General features: G+C 27.4%; 1 protein-coding gene across 4 annotated transcripts in view; it reads left to right on the top strand.

Moving 5' to 3' along the window:
* The window catches only part of LOC132940974 (uncharacterized), a 137,787-nt gene that overhangs the window by 36,190 nt on the left and 86,692 nt on the right, over window positions 1-14,905 (top strand). For 2 of the 4 annotated variants that reach the window (XM_061008807.1, XM_061008809.1), the window contains 2 exons: window positions 1,472-1,623; window positions 9,607-9,724. In XM_061008807.1, the coding sequence (XP_060864790.1) occupies window positions 1,472-1,623; window positions 9,607-9,724 (270 nt within the window). Of the gene's footprint in view, window positions 1-1,468; window positions 1,624-9,606; window positions 9,725-14,905 lie in introns of all 4 variants that reach the window. The other 2 variants (XM_061008806.1, XM_061008808.1) reach the window with 1 other exon arrangement.

The following is a 14,905-nucleotide window of genomic DNA, read 5'->3' as shown; positions in this document are numbered from 1 at the left end:
CTTACAGGATATAATAAATAATAAAAATATACAATATTCAGACTGACGAACCGTCTCCGCTCAGAATAGTTTTTCTTAAATACAATGATATTATATCACTGAATTCAAGTTTAATATAATCTAATATACACTAACCAACTTATAATCTACTGTACAGCAGAGTGACATCCACTTACTCTCTTTTTTTTTAAATTTTTCTTAAGCCCAGCATTTATGACCGTTAGTTGTTACTTGTTTGTAAGGAGGTGGGGGTACGGTTGGATATTGGAACACGTGTGACGTGTGTGTATGTGTGGCAAGGATTTGTCACTAAAAACGCGGGTGGTCACCCATCCGGGAACAAGTGACACTGGCACTCAGAACACGTTTCGTAATTGAATGCAACCACCGTGCCACACCAAGCCACGTGTATTGTATTTATTTCTTTATGTGCGCCGGGAAATTTTATAAAAGAATCAAGATAATTGTTAGGAACTCCTAATTTGGAAGAAGTTGCCTCGATCTCATCAAAATCAGAGAAGTGAGCATATACGCTATATACATGCACGCAAGCAAAAATATGTTTTTTTTGTGGGTTCTTAAGCCAAACATCTGTGTACAAAATTGTATTAAAAAATTAAATTAAAATCCAAACGTGTTTTGAGACACCCAGACAAGGGAGTTGTAACTTCACAAGACATAATCACTTTTACACAACTACACGAGCTAACTGATTTACATAATACCCTTAAAGGAAAAATGAAAAACAATATATTATTATGTTAAATATTATTGTTACCTATACAATTATTTTTATAATAAAATAATAAAATAACTGTCTTCACACTATTTTTGGGCATAGTAACCTATTATTTATCACCCTTGTTGTTCATGTAATCGTGACATATTAATGCACAAATAAGTAGATACAACTGATACGATAGTATACAATAATTGTTTTATGCTATTTTAAAACAATTAAATTATAATTTGTATTCGTAGCATCGGCTTTAGTTGAATCTGTAAACATAAAATGGATGTGTGTTTGTTTGAATTAACACAACTATATAGTTAATAACTTCATAATACACGAATTTTATTTTATTTTTAACAATTACGTAATTTTTGTTTTGTATTAGTTTAATTTTTAATAAATATATTATAATATGATATTTATTCCTCTGAAACCAAAATAATTCTTCCAACACAAGAAAAAAATTAACATAATATATTATTAATATTTAAATTTGGTTTATATTATTGATTTTATAGAAAACTATTATAGCCTATAGTATAGGGTTTTCATAGTTTATTAATAATTTCTATTTAAGTTTTGAAAAGTATTATGACATTGAATAATATCAGATAACCGAAACGTCCAAAAAGCTTTCGGCCATTGTCATGACTCATGACTCATTAAATATTATAAAAACTATTCACAAATCACAATTTAATACATTGTTACTATAATTTAATATTTTTATTTCAGCAGTTAATATGTATCGACGACACGAGTCGCTCATCAGTCAGGTGACCAAAACAGCAGATGACGTGCCTGTGATCGTGACTAGATTGGCGAGCACGGAAAAGAACGACATTGATTACTATCCTTTTTCACAAGTACTGCGAATACGTGTCCTACAGGTAATATTCAAGGATTTGGCCACATATCAAAGAGGAATGTTTGTATGGGGGTTAATATAAAATCCTTTTTTCGATCATATATGTATATGGAAACGAATGTAATTTATACGCTCAGATGACGTGTGTGTCGAAGATTATCATGAGTGGTGGTGCGTAATTCAATATAAAAGGGTTTTAAATCTGGAAATTGAACCATTGAAACGAAATTGATTTATCGCAAAAACAAATTTAGATTTAAAATATTAGTAGTTTTTGCGTAATTTTCAGTAGTTACAACAAACAATATTAAATGTTAACTGTAAACATTATTTCTTTTTATGCACGTATTATTACGCGGTAGTTGTTTTTAATATTCTATGAATATTCGGTAACAAGATAATACATTTAAATATTTAATTAAAAAATAAATGACAAGAATTAATTTGAACAATACACTATTCTTGTATAAAAAGACTATTATACAGTGTGTCTCAAGACTCCCGTATCACCCTAAGAAGTGACATAAGTATCTCTATGACATCGTGGAAATTCAATACTTGCATTTAAAATGTAAATGCTATTTTTTCAACTGTAATCTATAGGAAAATTTAAATTTAATAGCATACATTTTCTTATTAAATACTGTTGAGAAAACAACATTTAAATATATTGATTTTCCATGGAAATAATTAGGGTAATACGGGACTTCTGGTGCATAATGATAATAATAATAAATACTAATAATAATAATAATAATAATAATAATATAATGATGAAATAGTGTTTATATTGAAATGCTGTGCGTAGTGCAAACCGCTTTGTGTCATTGTCTTTTTTGTGTAAATAAATGAAAAAACATAATAAAATGTTACGAAAAATGTTCATCTCGGTTGCATTTGATAAAATCGTCCAAATATTTAATGAAACTTTCATTTAACCAAAGCAAAATGTTAGCAGTTTGGATTTTATTGTGTGAATGTTATTATTGGTACCTTCTCTATTGTTTTGATTGTATGTTTGGAATTCGTTTCTTTATTATTATTTCTCACATATGTTGTGCCACCTTTTTAAACCATCTATTTTTCTTTTCCCTTTTAAACAACAATAAATTTTTATTATTATTGGTCGTTTCTTTTAAAATAAAATTATTTTCACAGAATCCAATAAAAAAAAACCCAGAAAGGATATGGTTATCAAGCTAGGTGTTCGTCACTATTGTCTATATTTACTACGTTGAGGTAGGAATTAGGATAATATAGTTTTATATTATTATCGTACATTTGAGAGCAATGTTAAATCATCGAACTCCAAGCGGAATCCGGATAAAACACAAATCCTGACATTTCATTAAAATTTTGAACTGTAGTTGGCTGTAATGTTATTAAAGTACCATAGTATATAATATATTATGTATATTTTATTTTCGTTTTTAAAAGTGTAAGATATTAGTTAAGAATTCTTATTACCCAAAAACTATTTCGTAGGTAAAGATAATAATTTACTATGCCTAGATAGTAAAACTAATAATTTACTCAGTTCGGTAAAAAAAATTGAAAAATAAAATTAGTCTATTGAACGGTTAATTTTAGATTCTGAGCGAAGCGATGAATGTATTGATTTTACAATGTTGTGTGTATTTTTTTTGTATTTTTTAATAATCTTTTGAGACAGACAAATGCTTAAATTTCCTTCAACAGTGAATATAGTTGGAACTTTAGAGGTCAATAGTAAAAAATGTCCAATAGTTTTCAAAATCATCCGGAAAAACACAAAAAATTAAAGAAAAACTGAAATATTTACGTAAACCCAATTTTTGAAAAAGATGTTTTTTTTTTTAGTGTAACTCTATTAAAAATAACTGATTATAGAATACATTTTCACTGAATGTAAAATTAATTATCGAAATATTTATACTCTTTTTGAGCTATTTATAGACATAAGACAATTTTGAGTTTATTAGTTTTTTTTTGTAAATGAATATTGAAACTATATTTTTTGATCGGTCAAAAACTTGAAATTGTAATACAACGTTCATAAGTTGATGTTCGTGGTAATTAAAAAAAAGTTGAGCGTAAATCAACAATAATTTTTTACGAGCTTTTAAAGTTAGACATGGATATTCATCCGTAAATTAGGAAATTCTCATACAAAGATTTTCTTATTTTTCCGTTGTTCAAAAACTTATAACTATAGGTAAATTAAATTTTTATTAAATGTTTATTTTATCATTTTCTGTACATGATAAAATTTTCAAAATATTTCGACTCGTTTTGAGTGATTTATAGGCATTTTCAATTTGCAATTTGTTTAGTTCTTTATTCTATAAATGTCAATAAAATTGTATTTATTGGATCAAAAAGCTTGACAATTTAATACAAGGTTCCTCAGAAGTAGTTATAATAGCAGATAAGAAATATTAAAGATCCATTTGTACGATTTAACATTTATCAAAATATTGAAAATTTTAAAATTATATTTTGTAGTTAAAACATGATAATATATTCAATTTGTATAGTTATGGATTGAAAATTTAAAACAATGGTTCTCATAAATAGTTCATACTATAACCTAATAATCTAAAAATATATTAACACAGTTAGTTTCTTCAGACAATTTCAAATTTGGACGAAATTACATGTTAAAATCAAGAATAGTGATTTTAGTTATTTTGTTGTAATTTAAAAAATTTTTAGTAGTAATTTTAAAGTATTCATGGGTATATGAAAGTTTTAGAGTATAATGTTATTATATTTTATACACACAATGACTTTTTCAAATGTAAGTTTTTTACGTGATCTTGTAAATGTGGATTTTGTGTAGGTAAATGTAAAGTAAGTACAATAAGTACATATTGAATATAAAAAGTAAATAGGTTTATTAATCATATTAATATATTATATTAGTGGGTAAAAACAAACCAACCATGATTTAACCTTTTTGAGCATGTATATGTAAATATGAGTATTATATATATAAGTCTTAGCCGGTATTTTTGTTACTGGCACAAGTCTATATACATTTATGTATACAAATATTCACTCTAATAAATTAATGGATATTAATTTCGTTTATTCATTTATTGATCATAAATTGTTTCAATGTTTTATTAGTCATAACTATTATAATGACTAATTCATATTGTATTTTTATATAATGAGCAACGAATATTCAATAATCTGAAAATATACATTTGTTCTCAAATACCACCTGTAATATCTCAAATAACAAATTTAAGATGAAGAATTATATTTATTGGACGGACCGAAGAAATTTCTTATTGATATCTCCTCCGATACTATTAGACCAATCTTCATGAAACTTTAAATCTATAATCATTAATATCTTAAGGCATAGATTAAGTTTAGCGTTTCTAGATGCTGTCATTAAGTAATTATGATTAATTAACCATCTACACAATAAAACATGTCCCAACACATGACTGGCTAATCGACGTACACAGCCTAAACTATGATGGCTATAGAGAAAATAAATTTTCGTATGGTACCTTCATACCAAAATGTAAGGACACACAAATAAATTATTTTTAAAAATTCGCGGAATTTTTAAGATGGGTCCACACAAGGATTTTGTTTTGGCAAACAAGTTTCTAATCTTAAATAAAGATAAATATTATATGACCTATATTATATATTTTATTGTTTTTAATATCGTACCTAGTATTCCCATTTAGTATTTACAGTATTCCCAGAAAAGGTAGACAAAAGGGGGGTTACCAAAACTATATCCAAAGACGATACCGCCATTAATTGATGACAATAAACAAAATAACAAATACACAACAATTAATTGACTAGCTCACCTGTTCTTCACCTCACATTTGTTGTCGGGCACACCTAGTCAATTAGGAATAAGATTTATGTGTAATAGTGCAACAAAATAGGTATAATATGCATTTTAGTTGCTAAAAAATATTCCACTTAAAATACAAAAACAAAATGTTTAAAAATTCTAAAATCTAAAAAATATTATTTTAAACCATTCAGAAGCATTACATGAAACAATGATGTGGTAATAAAAATGTCACAAGCAACACGCGACTCACTCAAAAGTCAAAATACATGACTACGTCACAACACTTACTAATTTTACTATAAGTGGTGTTGTAGTTGTAGAATAATCTTAAATATTAAATCTAATATACTGTTGCGGTGTTGGTATTCGTTGTACATAATACATGGCAATTATTATGATAAGATATAGGTAAATTAAATTACTATACCTAAGTAGGTACTATATAGTAATAAGCAATTAAATACTCGGGTATTTTTTGTATAGCTGATATTCTATTTTATTCTCTTACGAAACTCCACTTTATTTTTTACCTACCATAAAACATGCATTTTACGTGTTTATAGTTGAAATATTCAATAATATGCATTTTATTCAAAATATGGAGTAATATACAAAATAAAATTACCACTATTTGTTTCAAAATAACGTGATTCGTGAACATTACAAACAAAAGCAGTAATCAAAAGTTCCAAAATAAAACACGCCTATTCATATAAATGCGCTAGCCCTAATAATAATAATAATAATACAAAAATAATATTTACTTTTATATGTCAAATTTGGAACAGATTTTACTTCATCAGGTAAATCATTTAAGCTGGTATGTTAACACGAATTGCAATATTAAATTTTAAAGTGATGGTTGTAGCAATCTAATAGAGATTATATTTAAGTCATTTTGATAGTTTTTTTTCTTTTTACTCTGTAGGTAATTGTTTTAGACATTAGGTAAGGGAAGTATATTTCCAATCTATAGGTTTTAAATTATATTCTTTTGTCTAAGAAAAAACGATTTTCAGAGCAATACAATTGTTCTTAAAGTTTTATGTAGCATATTGTTCAATAAGAATGTGAGTTTTAGATGTTATTTAGAAATTCTAATGCGTCTCAATTGCAATTACTTTTTGAAAATATCCAACAAAAACGACACAACTTGCTTCTCACAGAATCGTTTCCTAATGCGATTTCAAAATACAATTGACATTTATCATAAAAATTAATTATTCAGTGGGCTAATATATAGTTGGAGAAAATAGGAGTCCCTATAGATAATCTAGCTACGACCCTATGATAATTAATTTTATATTTGATTAGATTACACGTTTATCCAAGAAGCAAGTAACCAACATCCGTATAGACAATAGCATTTCCTGATTTTTAATTAAGTATGTTTAAACTGTATTAACATAATTTATAATTACTAAAAATCTCATATAACTGTAATCCACCTGCATTAAAACATTTAAAGCTATATGATAAAAAGTATAATATTAATTAAGTTGAACGTAAACCGGGTGAATAAAATGTATTATTTATTTATATTAATAAAATAGGTAGTTTACTATTACTAATATTTTAAACATTATAGAACTTGTTATGATACAGAATCATGTACTCCTTTGATTCACTCAACTCAGTTGTAGTGATATACAAATTACATATAGGTATCGACTGTCGTTATTATCAAACATCTGAAAGCGCATTAAGCAATGACAAATCATTCAGAAATCAATTCTTTAAAACTACACTTTCTGATATTTATTTTATTTTTAAACGGTATACCGTTTTTTAAGGTTAATCTAAAATAAACAATTGAAACAATTGAAAGTATCAAAAAACGACTTGTTTAAAGTACCATTCAATATAATTAATTTCATTTATTGAATTTTCACTAAATTTTTGCTATAGAAGTATAGCTAAAGTAATACTCGAAATTTAATAGAGATTTTACTACCCGATGAAGTTGCCATATTTTAATATTATTTTTAAGTTAAAGTATAGTTAAACTTATATAGGTATTATTAATAATTTTACTATAAGCAATAAACTGGTAACTAGACAAGTATGTGTTTGTTGTAAATTATATGGTTTATCCGTAAGCTTTTGTGTAATATATTTCTTCGTTATATCATGTAAGTGGCATTTCCGTAATTGTTTTCGATTCACAAATTTGGTCATAACAGCTTAATCACGTTCATATTACCAACTAAGAAACTTGTTTTGAACTTTGGCAATACATTCTGTGCTACTTCTAAGACTTTGAATCTAAGTTATGGAACGTGTCTGTATTCCATTGATCGAGTAATCATTTTAGTGGTTAAGTATACTCAGATCTTGGTGCCATGTTAGTAGCTGCAAGTTTATCATTATAAAATGAGAAAAAAAAGTTTGATAGATAAATACTCCATTAACGAAAAACTAAGAAATTATTAGAAATATGTCATATTTTTCAATTTGTTTTTTACAATATTTAACCTGTAACTCTGGAAAAGCGTTTAGATGTTTGTAAAATTACCGCGAGTAGATATATCTGACTGGCTTACAATTATTATTTTATTATTCAAGATTGTATTATGTTTAATATTGCAGGGTAGATAATTACTTGAATATTCTAAAAATATAACAATATAGTTTGAAATCTTTCTTTATAAACTGAAACAATTTAAGAAAATTAATAGGTTTAAAAAAGTTTAAAAAAAACAGTTTTGGATCATAAAAGAATGAAAATCTTAAGAAAGAAAAGTTGAAATATTTAGATTGTTAGAGATATTTTCCAAATAATGATGTTAACTGCGACTTCATTAGGTAGTATATAATAATACCTACATAAATTATCAATAATGTTTTGATACTTCATTAAATAAATCTTGTTTATATTATGCATTATCATATGATTTCAACAGAGCATCATTAATATAATAGTTTAATGTGTATTATATTCTATAGCTTGATGATAATTTTTTTATTATAATACCAGGTATAATATAAATAAAACTAATAATATAATATTTATTTTTTTTTTAAGATTATAAATTTGTTATATTTCCGGTAAATCACTAATGTCAAATAAATTATATCCAATCATAATAATAACTATTTTATTTTCTGAAACCAATAACAACCATATAAATATACAAAAGCCAATCTTTAAAATTTGACTTTTTAAAAATAGTTTATTAGTTCACCTTACATTTCAGAACAAACCATAGGCGGAAATCTATTAAAACTGCAAGGGGGCTCATATTTTAAACATCAATGTTTTTAATATTATTTCATAGTTCATTGATATTTAATACTTTTCACAGTGAGTCACCAAGAATGCTCACACCCATTCTTTTTCATCAAACTTAAAAAAAAAATCATCTACTTAACAATTGATTGTAAAAAATGTTGGTCTTCACTTGAAAAAAGAAGTTGGTAACTTAAATGAATACTTAAAAAATGGTACAAAAAAAAAATCGAAGTATATTGAAATTATTGGTCTCTTGGTAAACTTAAAAATTCCCAAAATAAAAATTTAAACAAATGCATTATTAAAGAAAAAATTGAATGAGTATGTTTGGTGAATCATTCTGTATGTAATGAATTGTGTTATACACCGCTACATTATATATATATAAAAAAAAAGTATTTTTGGAAAATATGTTGCTCATCATAGGTATTTACAGTGGCATTGATACTATTTAATTCCTTATTTTATTTGCTGCACATTGTATTTTACATTTAAAACATTCAGAATTTTTGTTTTTCATACGATTAAAAGAACAATGCATACCAAAATAACAGGGACACTTAATTTGTTTATTTTATAAGACACGCGCGTCGAGATCATTATTTTGTAATCGATAGCCGGTCCGAAATCCGACCATTTTTGAATCTCCGTGTCCAAACCCAATGGAGTTATTGCTTTTCAGATAACGTTTTTCTCTTTCCGCTGTCTTGCTGAATAAATATGTACATACGAAACCCTTACACTACCAGTTTCAAATATTTGAACACTAGCTCATATTGACTTCTTTTCGTTGTCGATTTCAGTAAATTTAATGTACTGAATGGACGCTTCTATATCTACTGAGATGTTCAACAAAAGTATCTTATATCGATGATAATCGTATTATATTTCGTTGGTAGTTCGATATAATATATTATTTTATGACTATAATATTTATGGTTTTTATGCTTTTCCTGCAGATCGTTTGTGGCATACTTGCAGTTGTCATGGGCAGCGTGGCTTGCATAGAAGAGAAAGGTTCATTTGGCAACCTCGGACTGGGCATACCGACCGGACTCAGTACCGTACTCGCTGCAGGTATGTATTTATGTATTATGACTGTAAGTGTTACAAAGATCTTAATGAATTAGTTTGTGCTATTTTCATCGAATAACGTTTCAACGTATATATGTTGTCTAATAGAATATTGATTTGTTTACAAATATGATTAAATATAATAAAACATGCAGAAATATGGAGTTAGGAAGACAATTCTTAGTTATTATTATTATTATTTTTTTCATTATTAACCCGTGGCAACTTAGATCATTGGGATGGTTTTTAACTGTGGGAGAGGGTACTGTAGGTTGTAAACACGTGTGTTTTAGTTTGGCAGAATTTTCAATTGGGCACCCGTAGGTATCTGCCATGCCCGGGTAGGGGATGGCGGTCCGAAGAGAAATGCCACCCATGGCCGGGGTTCGAACTGGCGATGGTGCGCGTCGCAACCGATGCCTTAGTCCGATCGGCCAATCCGTTTCATTTCCATTTCCATTCAGAAATCACTTTGCCTAAATCTACAGAAATTCAAAAATATTTTTTTTGGTATGCCAGCGTAGATGATTTCAGTATTAAGTGATGTTTTATGTCGAATTGAAAACAGTAAGCGTATATGCATGCATGGATTAGCGTTTGATTATCTTAAGGTATAATAATACTCCTTGGGAATGAGAATATAATAATTCAGTCATTATTTTCAGGTTTAAGTTATGAATGTTACACGACTCAGAGATGTATAATAATGATAGGTACAGTGTATAATAGTATTATCTAAGGATCCAAGGGGGGGATTTAATATTGCTTTGGATTCCGTACGAGTAATTTTATAATTTCTGCAGACATAAAAAATATGTATCGTTAAATAAATGTTATTGAAAATCGTCGGGACTTTCAATTCGGTCTATGGCGAGAAGATAGAAATTCACAAATAAAAATATATAAGTTAAATACAAATACTTACAGTACAGTTCCGGCTTCGTATTTAGCAACTAACTCCTTGCTTGCAAAAAACTACCTAAAATCGAATATAAACAATATTCTGAAGTCGCTGCTGTCTTCCATGATTTTTACATGGATGATTTTTTTAGCTTAAAGTAGAGATATTTGCATAGGCACAAATTGACTAAATTTTTTGGGGGGACTCAAGCCCCCCTCCTCATAGGCCATATTTCTTAGTACCACTGAATATAAAAATGAGTACTAATTACTAGATTTTTAACTGGGGGGACTTGACCGACATTTGGGGGGACTAAGTCCTCCCAAGCCCCCCCCCCCTATTTGCGCCAATGGATATTTGTCTGTTATTAGTCAAGAAGAAGTGTCAAATTATATAGTAGATATACCTAAACGAAAACTAATAAGATTTAATGCATTAACTGCTTTGAAAAACGATTTCATAATAGATATTCATTCATAAAGAAAATGTCTCAAATTGTCTCAAATTGTTTGCGTTTTAAAATAAATAATTTAAATCCGAAACAACAATTAGGTGACGTTCAGTTATATATAGTCCACAAAATGCATAATTATTAATTTATTATTATTTATATTTATATTATATGCATATACTATATATGTATATTAATATTTTTGAGTGTCCGAAACAATATATATATAGGTAGGTATTTATTTTAATTTTATTTATTTCTGGTTTTATGTTATAAATTTACCTAAACCGTGTTGGAGGCAGTTGAATGTGAAGCATAATTTTTATCTTATCCAGAAAAAATAATGAAGGTACCTACTTACGCCATAAAAATAAATATCATAGTTATTGAATACCGATTATTTTATCTTAATGGTTAATAACAAAAATTAGTACATTCCATACATAATATGTGATGCATAAATTAAAAGTGAAATCAATATCTAAACTTTGAATTCCAACGCAGTCTAAAACTTTCAACAAATACGTATTTCACATCATTTTTCTTTGACAACCATCGGCAAAGATATTGTTTATTGTTATGTAAACGAAGCTGTACGAGATCGGAAAAGATAAAGTTAAACATTTTCCCATCAATTTATGCGGAATAATAGGTTGTGGATTATAATACGTTACAGGGACGCATTATACATATTTCATTATTACATACATGTATTTCAACAAACCAGGGATGAGGTCAGTAGCCGGAAAGTTGATGTGTAATGCATAAATAAATATAAAAAAGTACCATATAAATAATAAATGCATACATAATAAAATAAGAAATTATAATAATATGTATTCTAACTAAATGTTTATTATATTTTGCGAAGTGCAAAAAATTTGCGTAAATGTCCAATACATTCGTTTTTCACATTTGATGGAGATCTTCAATCCACGAATTAAACTCACTAAAAGCTGTGTAAACTTCTCTTAAAACTTTTATTACCGATGTAAAATACATTATACATTATACATCTTGGCCAAGTGAAAGAGTCGATGATCAATATAGAACGTTAGTTTTTGTTTTATTTTATGTCCTCTGGAAAGATTTTTAAGTTTTTGCTTTTATTTATACCTATCCTTTAACTATTGACCCTTAAATATTTTATAGCTTTCACATAAAAACCATTTTTGAAACAACTCAAGAATACTAAAACCTTTATACTCCATCTAAATGTTTTTGTAATAATATTATTTTCATATAGAAATCGCGTTGGAATTGATTATATTTTTCCTATAAGATGTAAAACTTGTATGTATTTGGATTTATCACTTGATGCGTTTGCGTAATTTTTTTCATTTCTCAAAAATAATTAATTTGTTTTCAATTTTTTATCTAACACTGTGTCAACCGCCATTACTTTATACACGATATTATTCAATAGGTAATATACATTTTTTTAAATATTCTTATCGTTTTTTTTAACGTTACCAAATTCATAAAAGTAGTTGAATAATTTTCAATTACTTTTATAAAATAATATTCCCTTTACTTAAATCAACAAATGATATTTATATTTATCTATGATAAATAAAAATGGTTCATAATATTAATAATATTATATTACTGCATAGACTAGACATATCTTGTCGATATTGAACATTGTAATTAATTTGTAAAATGAAACCTCTTTTACTGACATACCTTGTAGTGGACATATTGAAATTCCCCTATAGCATCCGATATAAAGAAGTTTCACTGTTTACCGTCAGATAACACAACTTACAATATTTTAAAGTTACCCATTTCAGTAATATAAAAAACAATTTTCGTTTAGTGAACGAAGAAAAAAATTATTTGAATTTGTAATTTATTCAAACTATATTATAACGTTTTTTTGAAAACTATAGAATAAACGGTATTGGTTATTGTATTCATCGTATAAAAAACTCATTATAATTAACTTACTATAATAACTGTTGTAAGTAAGTCTTATTTCAACAAATATTTATTTCAAGTTTGAATTTAATTATGCGTGGAATGTAATGACTAATAAGTAATAAATAATAATTAATCATTATGTGTCTAATAAATGTTATAACTACAAGGTAATAATCATTAACTTAAACGTTGTAATAATTTCATAGTTTTCATAAAGTCCGCTCTGCAATATGTACCTACCTACCTAGTTTATTAATTCCAATGTAAATAAAAATAATAATATTTCTGTTCCGTGATTAACATTATTGTATCCATAATACTTAAAATACATATTCTATAATATTATAGTTTTTAGCTATGAAATAATAATAATAATTAAACAAAAATAAATAATAACAATAAATATTAATGACAATTATGCATACACTTATTTATACGTAGGTACGGGAAATATTATTGGTCAATCGTCGTCAATGTGAACTGGGAATAAAATAATAAACAATCGTTTTTTTTTTTGTAATTGCATTTTTATTATTTCTAAACATTATACACAAACCTATATTTTGTTTAAGATATTATTAATTAAGCTTGAAGTACATATACAATAACCGTTTATGTGATTTAAATTAGTCATAAGAATATAATAATATAGTCTTAATAATGTTAATTGTTAATTCATAAATATTTCACTGTATACCTAACTGAATTATGATAATGACTATTTTTTGATTCCAAAGTATGACTGCTTTTCTATAATTGCATTTGTTTGTTTAACAAGACTGCAGCTTATTTTAAATACACAATCTGTACCTGCATGTATAGTAAGAGTATGAGTTGAGTCAAATAGTATATGAATAATGCGATGAAAGGAGCCATCATTGGTGACACGGTGGTTGTAGATGGTTGACCGTGATCCGCGGTCGCGGTCCCAGGTGGTTTTGAAATCATGAGAAAAATGATTTACCGTGTGGTAAAATTAATATTTTTGATGTTAATATACACACACACACACACACACACACACACACACTGTATAATGACAGTAGTTGTATATAATTAAATAATACTTAATGTTTACGAACCGGTGTGCTGTGGATTTTGAGTCTTCAGACTAGGCTCAAAACGGAGTTATCAGGCCTTGTCGCCGACCGTTCGTATTACGCTATACGGTCCCCCGTCCCACCCCTTGTGTCGGAATCGAGCATAGTATAGGAGAGCTGAACAGGTCGCACCGTTTATGTCCCGTAGTGGAGGTTGGAAGCTTTGTAGAGTGATCACTAACATAGTGCTTATATATTGTACTTGCTATTATCGCGGGTCACGTCAATTGTATGCCCAGATTGGTTTCAGAAGGAATTTGCAGTATACAAGTAGCTTAATGTTTAAGTTAGTGCATTAATTATTAATGACTAATGAGTAGTATGTTATGTATACGTAGCTAGTAGTTTGGTTGTAGCATTTCGGGTTTTGATATGGCGATTCCAGGTGAGTCGGTTATGTAGAGTGTTGAATGTTGATTCAAGATATTTTACAGTCGTGGATGATAGGATTCGGATATCATTGAAAATACAGTTAAAAATTGTGTTTATTAAAAGATAAAATATGTAGAATGAATTAATTTTGTTTGGTTGACTTTAAACCAGTACTTTTTATACCAGACTTTCATTACAAAAAATAGTGTTGTAGGTTGGCGGAAGCTATAAAAAGGTTCACGCTGGTTGAAAAAAAGAATTCAAACGAATTCTTAATTTTTAATTATTTCAATCACAGTTTACATTGCCCATACTAACATATAGAATATTTAAGATAACAATTTTGTATTCAACCTGCAATTACCTAGGCACTGAAATACGAGTTGTGGTTAGATTATGCTTAAAATTATAACTTTTTAATGAATAATTTATACCCA

This window comes from Metopolophium dirhodum, chromosome 3 (assembly GCF_019925205.1).
Source record: "Metopolophium dirhodum isolate CAU chromosome 3, ASM1992520v1, whole genome shotgun sequence".
NCBI classification, from domain to species: Eukaryota; Metazoa; Arthropoda; class Insecta; order Hemiptera; family Aphididae; genus Metopolophium; species Metopolophium dirhodum.
The sequence above is the reverse complement of the archived record's forward strand: the minus strand, read 5'-3'. Positions and strand labels throughout refer to the sequence as shown.